Here is a 15,849-nt window from a genome sequence, read left to right as displayed (position 1 = left end):
ATCAGTAATTGTTTATGTGCTCTTCTTTCACTGTTTGACGAAAAACGGCGTCAACAGACATGATTTTTGGGTTTTTTTGGCGTTTTTTTTCAGATCTGAAACTCTGAAATCTGCAGAAAATCGACCTTGCTCGATGGTGCTCGATGCCAGCTCGATGAGACCTTCAAAATCATGATTTTTCATGAAAAAATGACTTAGCTCGATGGTGGTTCGATGATAGCTCGATAGTGGCTTGATGGTGCTCGATGCAATTCTTGCAAGAGACATAATTTTTCACTCGGGTGTCCGTTTGGGTTGATTTTTTTTTATTTTGGGTATTTTTTCAAGATCTACACGTTTGACATGTTAATATGCACATTTGTAAAGTGTAGCACTTGTAAAAAATACAAAAGTGAAAACATACCTCATGTTTAAGACATCTTTTGGTATATTTTTAAGTTTTAAACTTCCCAAATGTGCATATGAGCATGTTACACGTGCAGATCTTGAAAAAATACCCAAAATAAAAAAAAATCACCCCAAACGGACACCCGGGTGAAAAATTATGTCTCTTGCAAGAATTGCATCGGGCACCATCGAACCACTATCAAGCTACCATTGAACCACCATCGAGCTAAGTCATTTTTTCATGAAAAATCATGATTTTAAAGGTCCCATTGAGCTGGCATCGAGCACCATCGAACCACCATCGAGCTGGCATCGAGCACCATCGAGCTGGGGCCTTCAAGATCAAGATTTTCATGAAAAAATGACTTAGGTCGATGGTGGTTCGATGGTGCTCGATGAAATTCTTGCAAGAGACATAATTTTTCACTCGGGTATCCGTTTGGGGCGATTTTTTTTTATTTTGGGTATTTTTTCAAGATCTAGACGTTTAACATGCTCATATGCACATTTGGGAAGTTTAAAACTTAAAAATATACCAAAAGATGTCTTAAACATGAGGTATGTTTGCACTTTTGTATTTTTTACAAGTGTTACACTTCACAAATGTGCATATTAACATGTCAAACGTGTAGATCTTGAAAAAATACCCAAAATAAAAAAAAATCACCCCAAACGGACACCCGAGTGAAAAATTATGTCTCTTGTAAGAATTGCATCGAGCACCATCGAGCCACTATCGAGCCACCATCGAACCACCATCGAGCTAAGTCATTTTTTTCATGAAAAATCATGATTTTGAAGGTCCCATCGAGCTGGCATCGAGCACCATCGAACCACCATCGAGCAAGGTCGATTTTCTACAGATTTCAGAGTTTCAGATCTGAAAAAAAATGCCAAAAAAACCCAAAAATCATGTCCAAATCTGTTCAAAATATGATATTTAGTGTGGTGGTGGTGTGAGGTGCGAGAGAGTTAAATAAGAGAGAGAGAGAGAAAGAGGGAAGAGGGAAGAGAGAAATGAGGAGGAAATGATAAGGGCATTTTGGGTAAAGTACAAAAAAGTAGCATTATTTTGAAAATTTTAATATGCCTAGCATATTTTTGTAATTATAACTTTTATCAAGCATATAAATTGAAATTTCCCTTTGTTATATCCTCTTCGCTAAATCCATGTGTTACGCCCAAAGTTTTTGGGGATGAAAAAATAAAATGTATTTTTTTAAACAGTAAAATATAATTCAAAATTGAATAAATTTTTTATTACATGAATATTCAAATGCTTGAAGAAAGACGGTGTCACAACCTGAGCTCCAGGTTGTGACACATATGTAATATTCATAATTTGGGTAGTCAAAATTCAAACTTTGACGGAAAATAACTCTTATAAACAATCTTTTAGTTTATGAGAAGTTTATATAAATATGGGAAAAATAAACATAGTTTCTATATTTATGGAAAAAAAAAATATAAAAATGATGGTAAGTTTTGAAGAAAAAAAAGTTTAAAATATGGTAATTATATAGAATATAAAAAATAGATTACCATAATCATAAATACACAAAACTCTCTCTCACTGTCTCCTTTCTCTCCCTCACGTCATCTCTCTCTCTCTCTTTTCTCATTTCTTCCACTCTCCTCTCTCATTTGAATATCTCATCTCAGCCCTCCAGCGGCGATGCTACCTCCGCCCCCGATGACGACGACAACGCTCCTCCGCCCCTGCCCCTGATTGCAACGTACCTCCATCCCTCTATTTCTTCTTCTTCTTCTTCAGACCTACTTTTATTTTTATTCTCTTTGTTTATCTTCTTCTTTTTCACATCTAGTGTCACGACCCGAGCCCTAGGCAGTGGCAGATGTGTAATATCCATAACTCGAGTGGTCAACAATCAAACTTTGACCCTTGTTGGAAAATAATGTTTATAAGCGATCCACAATAATTTTAAGTCAAAAAATAATGGAATAACTCCTATAATTATATAGAACATAATAGTAATAAAATTGGGATCACTCTCATCATATATACGTTTAAAAGTAATATTTCCACAGTTATGCAATCACCAAATAGTTAAATTTAATTAGTCACAAATCATAAAAATATACTTAGCATCTGTAATTCCTCAAAACTAAATAATATAGCTCAATTTCAATCCATATACCTTAATAGAATCAAGAATAATCCACAAGTCATACACTTCGCCTTGAACATGAAACCTTAAAGAAAACTAGATTAGACTAAACTAGGAAAAATCCTAACGTCAGATTCTCATCCATCCTGATATCCACTATCTCAACTGAGTGTTTCTTGGAAGGGAGAAATATAGGGGGTGGGCTTATAAAGCCCAGTGGGAAAAGAACTAATCACAAAGGACCCATAGTTGTAATGAAAATCCCTGCATGGTTTGCTTTTAAAACAGAACATCACCATGTGTAAACAAAAACAAAGAGACCACAAATAATCACAAGAGGGTAGCTACATGTGCACATCACACCGTCCACTAGATTCCTAGAACCTGTTACCCACCATAGAAAAACTGACATCCTAAACCGGGTAGCCGGACCTGATAACCACCACAAGAGGGAGGCTCAGAACACTTATTGTATACCAATGTTAGATCTTTACACCTACAGGTGAGTGGACACCTGATCTACCTATGATGACGCATAGACTAGGTCGTGAAACAAGAACATGAACAAATTATGATCGCTATGACTCTCATCAGTATAACAAAATGCATGTAAACATGAAAAGCAAGAAACATATTCCCTTTATTATTTTAGAAAATTGGGAAGCATAACTGCTGCATTTGAATAAAACCCAAAAATCATAACAAGCATAAATAAGTGAACAAAAATATATTTGGTACTCAGTGCCCTTAGAACAGATCAGAAAACATCCAGATTAAGTTTTCAATTTTTCAAACATTTTATAAATATCACAATTGGAATATGTTTAATGTAATTCAATACGAGTAACCTTAAAGAAAACCAGGTTGGACTAAACTAGGAAAAATCCAAACGTCAGATTCTCATCCATCCTGATATCCACTATCTCAACTGAGTGCTTCTTGGAAGGGAGAAATATAGGGGGTGGGCTTATAAAGGCCAGTAGGAAAACAACTAATCACAAAGGACCCATAGTTGTAATGAAAATCCCTGCATGGTTTGATTTTAAAACAGAATATCACCATGTGTAAACAAAAACAAAGAGACCACAAATAATCACAAGAGCGTAGCTACATGTGCACATCACACTGTCCACTAGATCCCTAGAACCCGTTACCCACCATAGAAAAACTGACATCCTAAACCAAGTAGCCGGACCTGATAACCACCACAAGAGGGAGGCTCAGAACACTTCTTGTATACCAATCCTAGGTCTTTACACCTACAGGTGAGTGGACACCTGATCTACCTATGATGACACAGAGACTAGGTCGTGAAACAACAACATGCACAAATTATGATTTCTATGACTCTCATCAGTATAACAAAATGCATGTAAACATGAAAAGCAAGAAACATATTCCCTTTATTATTTTAGAAAATTGGGAAGCATAACGACTGCATTTGAGTAAAACCCAAAAATCGTAACATACATAAATAAGTGAACAAAAATATATTTGGCACTCAATGCCCTTAGAACAGATCAGAAAACATCCAGATTAAGTTTTCAAATTTTCAAACATTTTATAAATATCACAATTGGAATATGTTTAATGCAATTCAATACCAGTAAAATAAGTCCAATAGTCAAGTTGAGTCCCTACCTCCTTTGAATTGTCAATCCAAGTCCAAAGCGACGCTAATAAGCTTAACGATGATTCTAGAGTGATTTAGTCCAATTTTAATATCACGTTTTTCCTACGTGCATCAAATTAGCAAGTGATTATCATTAGTGCATTCTTTATTCAAAATCGTGCCCAACGGCAAATAATTTGACTGTATTTGAAGTTTGAAGTTCTGAAGCCTTACCGTGTCGGAAATAGCAGCCATTCACTACAAGAAAAAACAGTATTCATAACACTTAAAAAGTGCTATCTGGGACTATTGATAGCACTTCTGAAAATGCTAACGTAGCCCATGTTATTAAAAGTCCAGTCTTTTCTATAACATTTTTTTAATGTTATGTTCGGTGTTATCTTAAACTATTCAATAACACATTTTTAGGTGCTATAATATTCAAATAATAACATTTAGATAGAGTTTTTGATTATAAATTTGAAGTTTAATCTTGTATTTTTTTCATAACACTTTTCAACTGTTACATTTGATTATTTTGATAACATTTTTAGTTTGTTATATTATATAAACCATAACGATTTTTTACGCTTATAATATGCTTTTAAATCATAACATATAGTAATAAAATTTTAAATTTTATTTTGATAAGTATACTTATATGGTTTTTTTTTAATTAAAAGATTTTCATTATTGTATTTTGATAAAAAAATTCAAAATTAATCATAAAATGTAATTCTCAATAGATTGATAAACCATAAGTATTACATTAAACAATAACTAATTCAAACCATAAATGTGTATACTTCATGAGATCTTAGTTCTAACTTAAGTTTGAAAGCATAACATAATAAAGTTTTATAATCTTGAACAATTTTTACTTCAAAAATGAAAAATAGAAACAAAACTTTATAGTAATTTTCCTAAACAAGAAAAGTTTTTGGTCATTGAAGATGAGAGAAATACAACATCCATAAAGTTGACCATTACAAAAACAACAATAACAACAACATGATACCAGCCTGCCATCATTTAATTTGGAAAGGCTGAATATACATGCCATTCTCAACATAGAACAAACACTTGTGCAACATTTTCTCAGTAAATTCCGGGGATGACCCTGTACCGAACCTTCTCGCAGTACGATTTCCAGTATTTTCCATACCTACAATAACAATCACATGTCAAGATTTTATGCCTTTATCTGTATGAAAACGCGCAAACCATTATTCATTTCGTCTACTTATTTATTTTTCTCTACACTGGCATCGGTTTGTAAATTGTCTACACCTGTTGGACCAGAAACCACTAACATGATCAGAGTTTGTCTCTCCCATACAAGCAAATAAACTAGTAGCACTCGTAAGGTAAGTTTTAACTAATGAATTACCTCAACTTTGGGATCTATTTGAAAAACTAAATTTGGAAGGTTTACCTTTGCAATTTTTAAGGGACATAATTTTTCATAAACAAATGATGAGATTGTGTTTGCTTACTTGGATCGGCACCGATCATCATCCCTTTTCGCCCGGTCGAGGAGAAGGATTGTAAGAAACACCACATAAAAGTAGGGTAAAGCCTGCAGGACAAAAGTGATTCAATTCAAACACAACTTCTAACAACATAAACAAATCTAAACCCCAGAAGGAAAATTACTTACGTGGTTAAAAAGAGCTGGAACAGTCCAGAAAAATGCAGCTAATATTTCTAGGACATAGTGGAAATGTCGAGCTAATCCCCACCTGCGTGAACCAGAGAACTTTGTTTTTAGAATTTTAGCATTTGACAAATTAGGACAATGGCTCATAGAAATAGAAGAAGAAAGCACCCTCTATCAGAAAACCAAACCATCCACATGGTTAGAATGCTCATTTTATATACATAGTGTACCCATTTCAAGGTTTCCAACATCCTGTTGGAGCAAGTAGGCCAACAACAGCATGCTCACCCCCCCGCATTCATAACCAAGAAGAAAAAAAAATCCAGTTAGTTCATATTTACATGGCATAGCCTGAAAACGTACCATCCCGAAGTTAAAAGAATGCTGCTTTTTGTTTCCCCAGTTGTGGTAGTGTAAGTGGCAGTTATCTGTGAAACAGAAAGGGAAGAATTATGCAGGATTTAGCAGCAGATATACAGAAAATTGTATGTATAATGAGAACCAAATAACGAGTTTCAGATAACCATATACCTTTGATGGAGCTTTACCCCAAACCAAAGCTTTGCCATTTGTTCTGCGAAACTCTTGCCTTTGCCTATCACAGTCGTAGTTGATGTATATGCAAAGAATGCCTGCTACTAGGATGTAGAGTGCCAACTGTGACAAAGCAAAGTAGACAACTAAAATTAAGAATTAATTTAACAGGGACAATGGGGAAATAGGACAGAAAAGAAAGTATGGTTGGTTGCAAAAAAAATCAAGTCTACGCTCATCTCATGGGCTTGGCAGCTTACAAACAAAGTTACAAGCATTCAACTTTTGCATTTGGCTGGTAGAATAGATTTGCAGCTTCTAACTCAAATCTAGAATCAAATTGCCAATATACAGCTTTTACAAGCTAATAATAATATTACTGGTGTATACCAAGGGGAGTTAGCTCAAATGGGAAGACGTGTGGTTTGCTTCCATAAGGTCTAAAGTTTGAATCCCACCAAGGTATCTACATAGCCATTGCTATAGCTAAACTCTACATATCAGAGAGAGCATAGTTACCAATGTCTCTTTTATTCCACAGCTAAACTCTCAACAGAAATTTAAAAGAATAAATGACAAACACGAGATCACTTCACATGAGTATATGTAGAAAGCATAAGCTTAGATATGACCACGAACTATGACTTTAGATCATTAAGAAAACATGTAAACAAAACCAGAGGAATCCTATTTTTTAAACTGGTAAACTGGCATTCACTATCAAGGAGAATAACTAGCAGGCCTTCTAAACAAAAAAATCAATATATTACTAACAAGAGACACAAGCAGAAGAATAAAAAAGAAAATTTGATTGAAAAAGTAGATCATAATATTCATGGAGCTATGTCAACATAAAATCAGAGTAGCAAAGTCAGTTAAAAAACAACAACAAGAAAGATAACAAAGATAGAAGAGAACCATAGGTACGATTGGCAATCACAACCCTTGCTCCCTTCTCTTTAGCACCATATGCAAGCGCCTTGCCAGCACCACCAGCACCAATGACAACGAACAATTTACCAGCTAAAGGTGAGCCAGTCATACTGCTAGCATTAAGCGAACCTGTATGCATGAAGGAGAAACAAACAGGAAAGGCTTACAGATACAACAATTGATGCCAAGAAAAAATATATCGCAGTTAAAAAAATAAACCTCGTAATCCATCTTCAATGGAAGAAATGGCACCAATATAGTCTGTATTGAATCCCAATAACTTCCCATCACTTTGTCTCCTTATAATGCAATTAACAGCTCCTATTGACTTGTATGGTATCAAGAGATAAACCATTCACATATGAGAAAATCTTGAAAATAAAAATAGAATACACTGAACAATAAAAGATTAGAAATTCAGTCATACTACAAATTATACGGTCAGACAACACATAACATGAATGATTTGCCAATTACCTTGGCAACTGGATCAACCTCATCACAGCACGTGAGTGCAGCTTCCTTGTGAGGAATGGTGACACTGTATTTGACAGAATTAATTTTAATACAAGCATGCCATCAAAATTTCACTTCCAACTACACAAATTTTTTTTTCAAATACATCTCTCCCATACAACACAAGTTATATATAAATATACATATTTATAATATCAATGCTTATCAGTGGTCATACGAAAATTCCAGAAGTATGGGCTTTGTTTAACGAGAGTTAGAACAAGTTTTGTTAACAAAATACTTTAATATTAAAAAGAAAAAAACTGAACTTGAATCCCGCAAAATCTGCAGACAAGTAAGTTTGGAGAAAATTTGCAATGTCATCTACCAACAAATGCAGATAAACTCCATTAAAACCAACTGACTTGAAGGCCTCATTATACAAAATTGGTGATTTGCTTTGGCCAACTGGCTTTCCAATAACACCAAACACTTTTGTGTCGGGCCCTATCTGTCTGAAATTGTATAAATGTAGAAGCTCATAACCAGTGCTATTATTGGAACCTGAATTTCCAGTTAGTAAATTAATGTGTTCACATCATATAAAGAAGATGAAAATAAGAGGTACAAAAGCCAACATTAATACTAAACAGAAAATTTCCTAGAAATGGGAAAAGAAAGGAAACTTTAAAATTATATACTCCTATCCAAAACTTTTAGACATAAACTAAGGTCAATTGATTGAGGGAAGCTATGTTTTCTAACCAAATTACCATACTAGCTAACGTTCCAGCCACCAAATAACTTGATTGGATAAAGATATTCCTCAATAAGAAGAAAACAGACTCGATGTCCACTCATAACTTGTATAGAACTGCTAACAGGTATTAATTTGGAATATATGCTTCTTGCACTAGTCATACACACATCTAGTGTACAGAGGAACTGTAACTTATGATTAAAATGCAGTCATAAATTGCTATAAAGTCGTAGCATCTGTCATAAACACACAATATTGACTAATGTTTCTGGATTTACAGAAACAAGAAACTAGAGAGAAGCTTGAATTTGGGATACCTGAGAATGCACAGTTATCTGGAAAACACGTGCCGCATCAGTTATATCTAAGGCAGATGTTCCAAACTTCACTATGTCAGCTCCAGTTGCTTGTATTTTTGCAACAAGATTACCAAGATCCTCCATAGATGGGGTATTTTGATAATTATGAGAAGAAACAACAATCTTAAAATTTTCAGGCTTCTTTCCAGCTATGGATTGAATGAATTCATGAGCAACCTTCACACAGAGGTAGCAGGCAAAAATCAATCATGGTACCATAGTGGTGGAAATCGGGTTAATAAAAACTGTACACAAAATAACTTCCAAACATCTTGTGAATACAACACTTGCTATGAGCCGTATGTATTCAGAGACATTAAAATAATATACTCCACTTTTTTTGGTATGTTTTTGATAACTAAGCTTCCGTAAATCCTACTACTGTGGGTATTGTTTAGATATGAAACAAAAAATTATGTTATACCTGCAGTTAAAACTTGTAACTGACAAGTGAATGACACAAAGACTCGCATAAAAATCAGGTAAAGGATTCTTGGACAGTTCCTTCAACCATCAGGGAGCATTATAAAATCCATGAAGGAAGAAATGGATACCAATATGGATCTATATAAACATATGTGCGTGCGTGTATTTTTTTTAAGTCACCAATGAAAATATTTCTATGATGTTATCATTTTTACAGGAAAAATATGCAACATGAGAATCATTTTAAAGTTGTAGATTTCATAAAAGAAGTAACCTGGAGCTCAACATCAATGTAATCAGCCCCGTATTCCATGGCCAATCGAAGTGCATCCTGTCGCATTTTTTCATCGCCATTGTACTGACCACCTTCCCATGTTGGTCTAAAAAAGTATAACATTAAACAATGGTGAGACTCTATCAAAGGTAATGCAAGGAGATCATAGAATAAAGTTTCTTGCTAAGAAAACCCAAATAGAATTTATAAAATTTGCTGATCATTCTAAGGTTCAAGGTTTTGTCCTTTTTTTTTAATTTTGATATATATATATATATATTAGTCCTTAATCTAACAGTCTGTTTGCATTTTAAGCTGATATAATATTATTTTTTTAGCTAGCAAAAAATGAACATACCAGCAGCTAAAACATTCATCTTTTTTTTTTCCAAATAAATTTCATTAAAGTTACAGTTGAGAACTCTAAGTATTGATTTAATCCTGCATAAGACTCCCCATTTCGTATATAATAGTCAACATGACTAGAGTGCAAATATTTAATCAAATATACTTTGTACTTTTCACACTTGTGTTTATTTAGACATCACAGGAAAAAGACAGCCAGAAATTTATAGAACATACCAGCAACATGAAAATAATGGGTTCAGCTACAAGATTGAAGAGACATATCTTTGAAAGTAAGCAAAGATAGAAATAACTTCAATGAAGAGACAAGGCTATAAGATTGAAGCCATAGGGATCAACTACAAGATTCAAACAGAAAACACATTAGAGAAATCAAGTTCTTGGTCTAGAACCATAATAGTCACTTGAAGTAATTGAAAATTCGCTCAATAAAGGAGGCAGGCAAGTGTCAAAAGGGTTGAGCTATTAAGATAAAAAGAATTGAAAATCTAAATCATGCCATACTTATGGTTACTTCAAGGACATTTCAATTCTGTTCACACTACGATTGGGCATTCTTATGGTCTTTAGTAGAAATATCACCCAAAAAATTTCTTGTAGTAAAATTAATAAAACAGTTTCAAGGCAAATGAATGAAACACCTAGAAACAAAGCAAGTTATAGAAAAAATTATGGACTGTCCAATACTCAAAAATATAACTTATATACATTTATGGATGGAATCTTATGAAATGGAAACAAACGATACAAACACTTAATAAACTACCTGCCAATTTAATTTTCAAGATGAGATTACAATAAACAACTTTACACCTCACTGCATCACTTTTGGCAAATAAAGATAGAGTAAACATATATGTTTAAAAGTTGAAGTTGACACCCCACTGGTGAGTATTGACTCACTCATTCAGTCTATGTTTAAAAGTTGCATTTACATGCATTAAAGTTAGTGTTCCATAAAAAAAGTCAGTGTTCATAACATGGGATTTTGTCTTATCTGCAGGGTCGTTATGGAACTAGGAGCAGTGCTGCTTTGACTGCAAAAACAAATGGTGAAGTTACCTTTTACGAGACTTATCTGGACAAAGACATGTGGAAGGAACAATCTGTCAGTTACCAGATTCAGAAGCTTCAGGAGAATGGAACCAATCCAGATTCAGAGGCTCTGGCTCATATATAATTTGCTTGTTTGTGCTGTGGACTGTTTGTGAATATGTATATGCATATCTATTATCTACCATATGACTCAAGTCATGCGTATTTATGTTCTAAAAGAAAGCCTTGTCAAGGCACATTTATCTATATTAATTTAAAAAAAAACAGCCCAGATTCATGTTTCAGAATGAACAAGAGTTTAAAGTATCATCAGCCATCAACTAGAAAATGATTCTATCTATTAACTTGATAATCAAAACAACCGAACACAGTCATCTGAAAAAACTATAAATGTTTGTTACACTGAATTATTATTATTTTTTATTCTTGCTGCAACTATGGTATGTTAAATTAACATCACTTTTGAAGCCTAGACTCACTTATCTGCAATTTTACAAAGTACCTCAACAGTCCTGAGGACTATACATCATTTGCAGCAGAAAGTCCTTGCGTTCATCAACTGGGCATCCAAAGAAGGCTCTCACCCTTGCAGCATTTGCAATTAGGAAAGTGTAGCCTAAAAATCATGACAGATTACATTAAGAGGGAGAGAACTTGAAAACAAAAATTATTACCACAATCAGATTAAGAACAAAAAATCATCACAAACTTTCTTTCTTGCTTCAAACATAGTAAAGTATATTCAATCCCTAATTTAAACCAAAATTCCCACAAATAATCACAATATTATAGTTATATATACACATGAGACAAAAAATTGCAGAAATCAAAATTGATGGAGCAATATTGAGAGATGAATGGTGAGGTTTTGGAACGGGGGAGGGAGGCCAGAAAGATGACAATGGAATGAGTGACTAGGAAAGAAGAACAACACCCATATTCAAACTTCATTAAACTCATACTCATATTCAAAAATCCACATATAATAACTAAAATGAAAGACAAAACATATACTATGAAGAAAACCTATAAGATTATTAAACACACAGTAATTAAAATACCCCATTCTAAGGCTTCGACTACCATGAACCAACCATCAACAACAAAAATAAGTCGAGAGGAAACATACCAGATCTCGCCTCCGTCGTGTGCTGAGGAGAAGAAGACCCACGCATCGTCGAACCCGTGACCTCGCCTTTGCCTCTGCCTCCGCCAGGCGCCGTCACCTATTCTTCCAAGAAAAAGAAGAATAACGGATAGGAGTGAGAGGAGGAGAGGGCAGCGGCTTAGGGCTCTCTCTCATTTACTGAAGAGTAGGAACCATTACCAGAGTGAGGTCAGGACAAGAAAGAGTACCTTTGATGTTTGCTAAGTCGAGCCGATGGGGTGGAGAGCGACTTCGTGATGTTGGAGTAGACCAATCTGACCATCGGTGGAGGAGAACGACGCCGTGTGGTTTGAGCACTCTCTCGTGGAGGCTAGAGAGAATCGATGAAATGAATGGTGAGAATGAAGGGATTTAGGCGTTTAGAGAGAACCCATATTCAGAATGAGAGTGTTGTGTAAAATAATAAAAAAAATGAAAAGTAAAGGCGCCATTAATTCACTTGGCGCTAAATATTTCTCCCCAAATATTTTAGAGCTAAATCATTAATAACACTTTAAAAAAGGTGCTATATCTTAACGTAATATTTACTCAAAATTGTTGTAGTGATTGGTGGCGGCAATGAGCGGTGCACCTGTTAGGAAAATGTGTATTTTGCCTCAATGGAAATAATAATAAATTACAACTCTATGCAATATATTACAAATAAATAATGATTGATTAAAAAGAGTTAAAACTCTATAACTGAAAATTTCAAATAAACAAATAAAATGAAGAAGATGAAGAAGAAGAAGAGAATAGTAAAATACAACTCTAAGCAAAATGTTACAAATAAAGTAAAGTGTTTGAAACAAAAGAAAAGAAAAGATTACAACTCTTGAACAAAAAATACAAGTAAATAGAGAAGAACAATATAAAGATGAAAATCAATAGAATGAAAGAAAGGAACAAGAAACAAAAGATAAACAACTCTCACTCACACTACCAAAGTGAAGAGTGTTGGGGATCACCAACTTAAACAAGGTTTGGAACCTTTGTCCAAAAGCTTATTTCAACCTAAATCAAGCACTAAGGGATCTCTCATAGATTATAGGAAATGCTTTATGGAATTATCAAGCCTCAAGGTGTTTCTAGCCAAGTGCTCTAATGGATAGAAATGTTGTGTCTTACAAGTGAGCTAAGGCTACTATTTATAGAGTTTAGAGACACCCTTTGAATTTCAAATTCCACCGACCCCCATGGTTGTTACCAATGTTTAATTGGATTAATATGGAATTAAAAATGAGATTTGGGAGTTATTTGGGTTTTTTGAGCCGTTCAACAAAGATTGAAAAAACTGAAAAAATGGTTAGTTTTTAGCCTGTGGCCACGGCCAGAGACATTAGTGGCCGCGGCCACCAACATTCAGTGGCCGTGGCCACCGACCATTTTCAGCACTAAAAAATGTGCTGTTTTTCAAAACGGTTCTAAACCCTCCCAAATGATTGTGTAACTCCCAAAACACATTATTGGGGTTAAAATCATATCTCTAACAGCCATATCACATATGGCTTTATGAAATTCATCTCAATATTGTGTAACAACAAATTTACACAATAAAGGGTAATATTTGGAAGTTACAAATTTGTAACACCAAATATGTTACATTATTTGGATATATCTCATATATTAAAATATTGTAACTCTCTATTATATGTTACAATATGTGACACTCTTTGTCACATTTATTTAATCTAAAACATTATATTATAATATAATATAATATTACATTATATTATAAAATAATATAACATTCCTCCACTAGATTAAATAGTTATCTATTGTAACACTTATTTAATCAATCATTATATTTTAAAATATAACATATCCCCCACTTGATTAAATAAGAACTCTCTCTTATAGGAGTCATTGCATTAGTGCATAAAGCAAAGTATTTTTCAAGTTGAACTTTACTATAGTGTAATTATCACAAAATTTGTCAAAAATTTGGTTGCACTAGGCATTGAACCATCTTTTCATGATAACAAATCGGTGATAACACACACACCTTTGCGATGTTCACTTGAGACCTCTATGTCTCGCTTTGCACCGTTAATGGCCATGTGCACTTTCCATTCATGGACGTTCTTGAGAATACTCCCAATTCTCATGAGAGGCGGCATCACCCATAGGTCCATATAGGTAGAATTCTTACAGTATTTTGTTACCAAAATACTTGTCTTTACAAGACTGAGTTCTATTAAAAAAACCTTTTTGGTTTTGACCCTCCACTTGGTAACACACAAGTACTCAATATCTCAGATGAGACTTGTTTTGAGTACAACTAATATTCACTTGATTGACTTGTTATTACCTATTGAACCTAACACTAGTTGAATAACTAGTGTTAAGATAGGTTACCATCAATCGTGAATCTCTTTAGGGAGTTTAGTGAAAGGATCCACCAGATTTTCACTTGTTCTCACATAGGATATTGAGATGACTCCTCTTTGAATTAATTCTCTTACATATCCATGTCTTAGACTAATGTGTCTAGACTTCCCATTATACACTCCGCTGTATGCTCTAGCCAATGTCGCTTGGCTATCACAATGTATCGATATAGTAGATACATTCTCTTTGATTAGGGGAATCTCTATCAACAGATCCCTTAACCATTCTGCCTCTTTGCCGGTAGCAGATAGAGCTATGAACTCCGCTTCCATAGTGGAATAAGATATACAGGTTTGTTTCTTGGAACCCCAAGAAATTGCACCTCCACCAAGTGTAAATACCCAACCAGTTGTGGACAAGTTGTCCCCAAGATTGGATATCCAACTTGCATCTGTATATCCTTCTAATATCGAAGGAAATTTGGAGTAGTGAAGGCTTAGTCCTTTGGTTTTCTTGAGATAACCTAGGACTCTTCCAATTGCCTTCCAGTGATCCACACTTGAATTACTTGTAAACCTACTAAGTTTACTTACCGCAAATGTTATATCAGGTCTAGTACACTGGGCAACGTACATTAGACTCCCTATAGCACTAGCGTACTCCAATTAAGCCACCGCTCTTCCTTCATTCTTCTCTAGTTTTACACTATGATCGAATAGAGTATTGGCATCTTTAATCTTGAGATGGTTAAATTTGTTCAATACTTTCTCAACATAGTGAGCTTGCCCTAACGCAAAACCCCCACTATGTTTCTTTACTTTGATATTAGGTATGGTATCAACTTCTCCAAGATCTTTCATCTTGAAGGTTGATGATAGAAACCTCTTCGTTTCTTCTATCCCTTTCATGCTATTACTTAGAATAAGCATGTCATCCACATATAAGCAAACAATGATCACATATCCCTTACAATTTTTGGAATACGAACACTTGTCTCCATTGTTATGTCTAAACCCATTAGACATGACGGCTTGATAAAATTTCTCATGCCATTGCTTAGGAGCTTGTTTCAATCCATATAAGAATTTTACAAGTCTACAAACTTTATGTTCATATTTTGGTAGGACAAACCCTTCAGGTTGTTCCATATAGACCTCCTCATTGAGGTCACCATTAAGGAATGCCATTTTGACATCCATTTGATGAACATACAAGTTGGGTATAGAAGCTAAAGCAAACAAAATTCTTATAGAAGTTGTTCTTGCAACAGGCGCATAGGTATCGAAATAATCGATACCCTCTTTTTGCCTAAACCCTTTAGCTACTAATCTAACTTTAAAGGTTTGGATAATGTCGTCAGTGTGGTATATTCTCCTAAATACCCACTTACACCCAATTGGCTTAGACCCCAGTGGAAGG

The 15,849-nt window shown here is 34.5% G+C and overlaps 1 protein-coding gene and 2 long non-coding RNA genes across 4 annotated transcripts; all 3 read right to left on the bottom strand.

Moving 5' to 3' along the window:
- Nucleotides 1-5,046: 5,046 nt before the first annotated feature.
- Nucleotides 5,047-6,473, bottom strand: LOC133803591 (uncharacterized). The gene is made up of 5 exons (XR_009878067.1): nt 6,320-6,473; nt 6,152-6,216; nt 5,789-5,870; nt 5,625-5,707; nt 5,047-5,293 (listed from the first exon to the last, which is right to left on the bottom strand). It is a non-coding gene; the product is annotated as an uncharacterized LOC133803591 (long non-coding RNA).
- Nucleotides 6,474-6,847: 374 nt separating this feature from the next.
- Nucleotides 6,848-9,907, bottom strand: LOC133805878 (bifunctional 3-dehydroquinate dehydratase/shikimate dehydrogenase, chloroplastic-like). The gene is made up of 7 exons (XM_062244024.1): nt 9,889-9,907; nt 9,531-9,670; nt 8,789-9,007; nt 8,041-8,222; nt 7,733-7,814; nt 7,475-7,583; nt 6,848-7,384 (listed from the first exon to the last, which is right to left on the bottom strand). The coding sequence occupies exons 1-7, from the start codon at nt 9,905-9,907 to the stop codon at nt 7,194-7,196; spliced, it is 942 nt and encodes a 313-aa protein (XP_062100008.1). The 3' UTR covers nt 6,848-7,193.
- A 1,366-nt stretch (nt 9,908-11,273) lies between these two features.
- On the bottom strand, nt 11,274-12,377 carry LOC133804945 (uncharacterized). Of its 2 annotated transcripts, XR_009878712.1 has the most exons (3): nt 12,309-12,377; nt 12,082-12,178; nt 11,274-11,568 (listed from the first exon to the last, which is right to left on the bottom strand). It is a non-coding gene; the product is annotated as an uncharacterized LOC133804945 (long non-coding RNA). The 2 variants fall into 2 exon arrangements; XR_009878711.1 differs by having other exon boundaries at nt 12,082-12,361.
- Between the last annotated feature and the right edge of the window lie 3,472 nt (nt 12,378-15,849).

Source organism: Humulus lupulus, chromosome X, assembly GCF_963169125.1.
Source record: "Humulus lupulus chromosome X, drHumLupu1.1, whole genome shotgun sequence".
Taxonomy (NCBI): domain Eukaryota; kingdom Viridiplantae; phylum Streptophyta; class Magnoliopsida; order Rosales; family Cannabaceae; genus Humulus; species Humulus lupulus.
This window is presented reverse-complemented; position numbering and strand designations above follow the sequence as displayed.

Bases quoted from the DNA above. Each gene is read 5' to 3' on its own strand.
- LOC133805878 (XM_062244024.1), bottom strand. The intron at 9,008-9,530 runs GTTACTTCTTTT...CTCTGTGTGAAG, and splicing joins ACATTGATGTTGAGCTCCAG to GTTGCTCATGAATTCATTCA. The intron at 7,385-7,474 runs GTTTATTTTTTT...TCATGCATACAG, and splicing joins CATTGAAGATGGATTACGAG to GTTCGCTTAATGCTAGCAGT.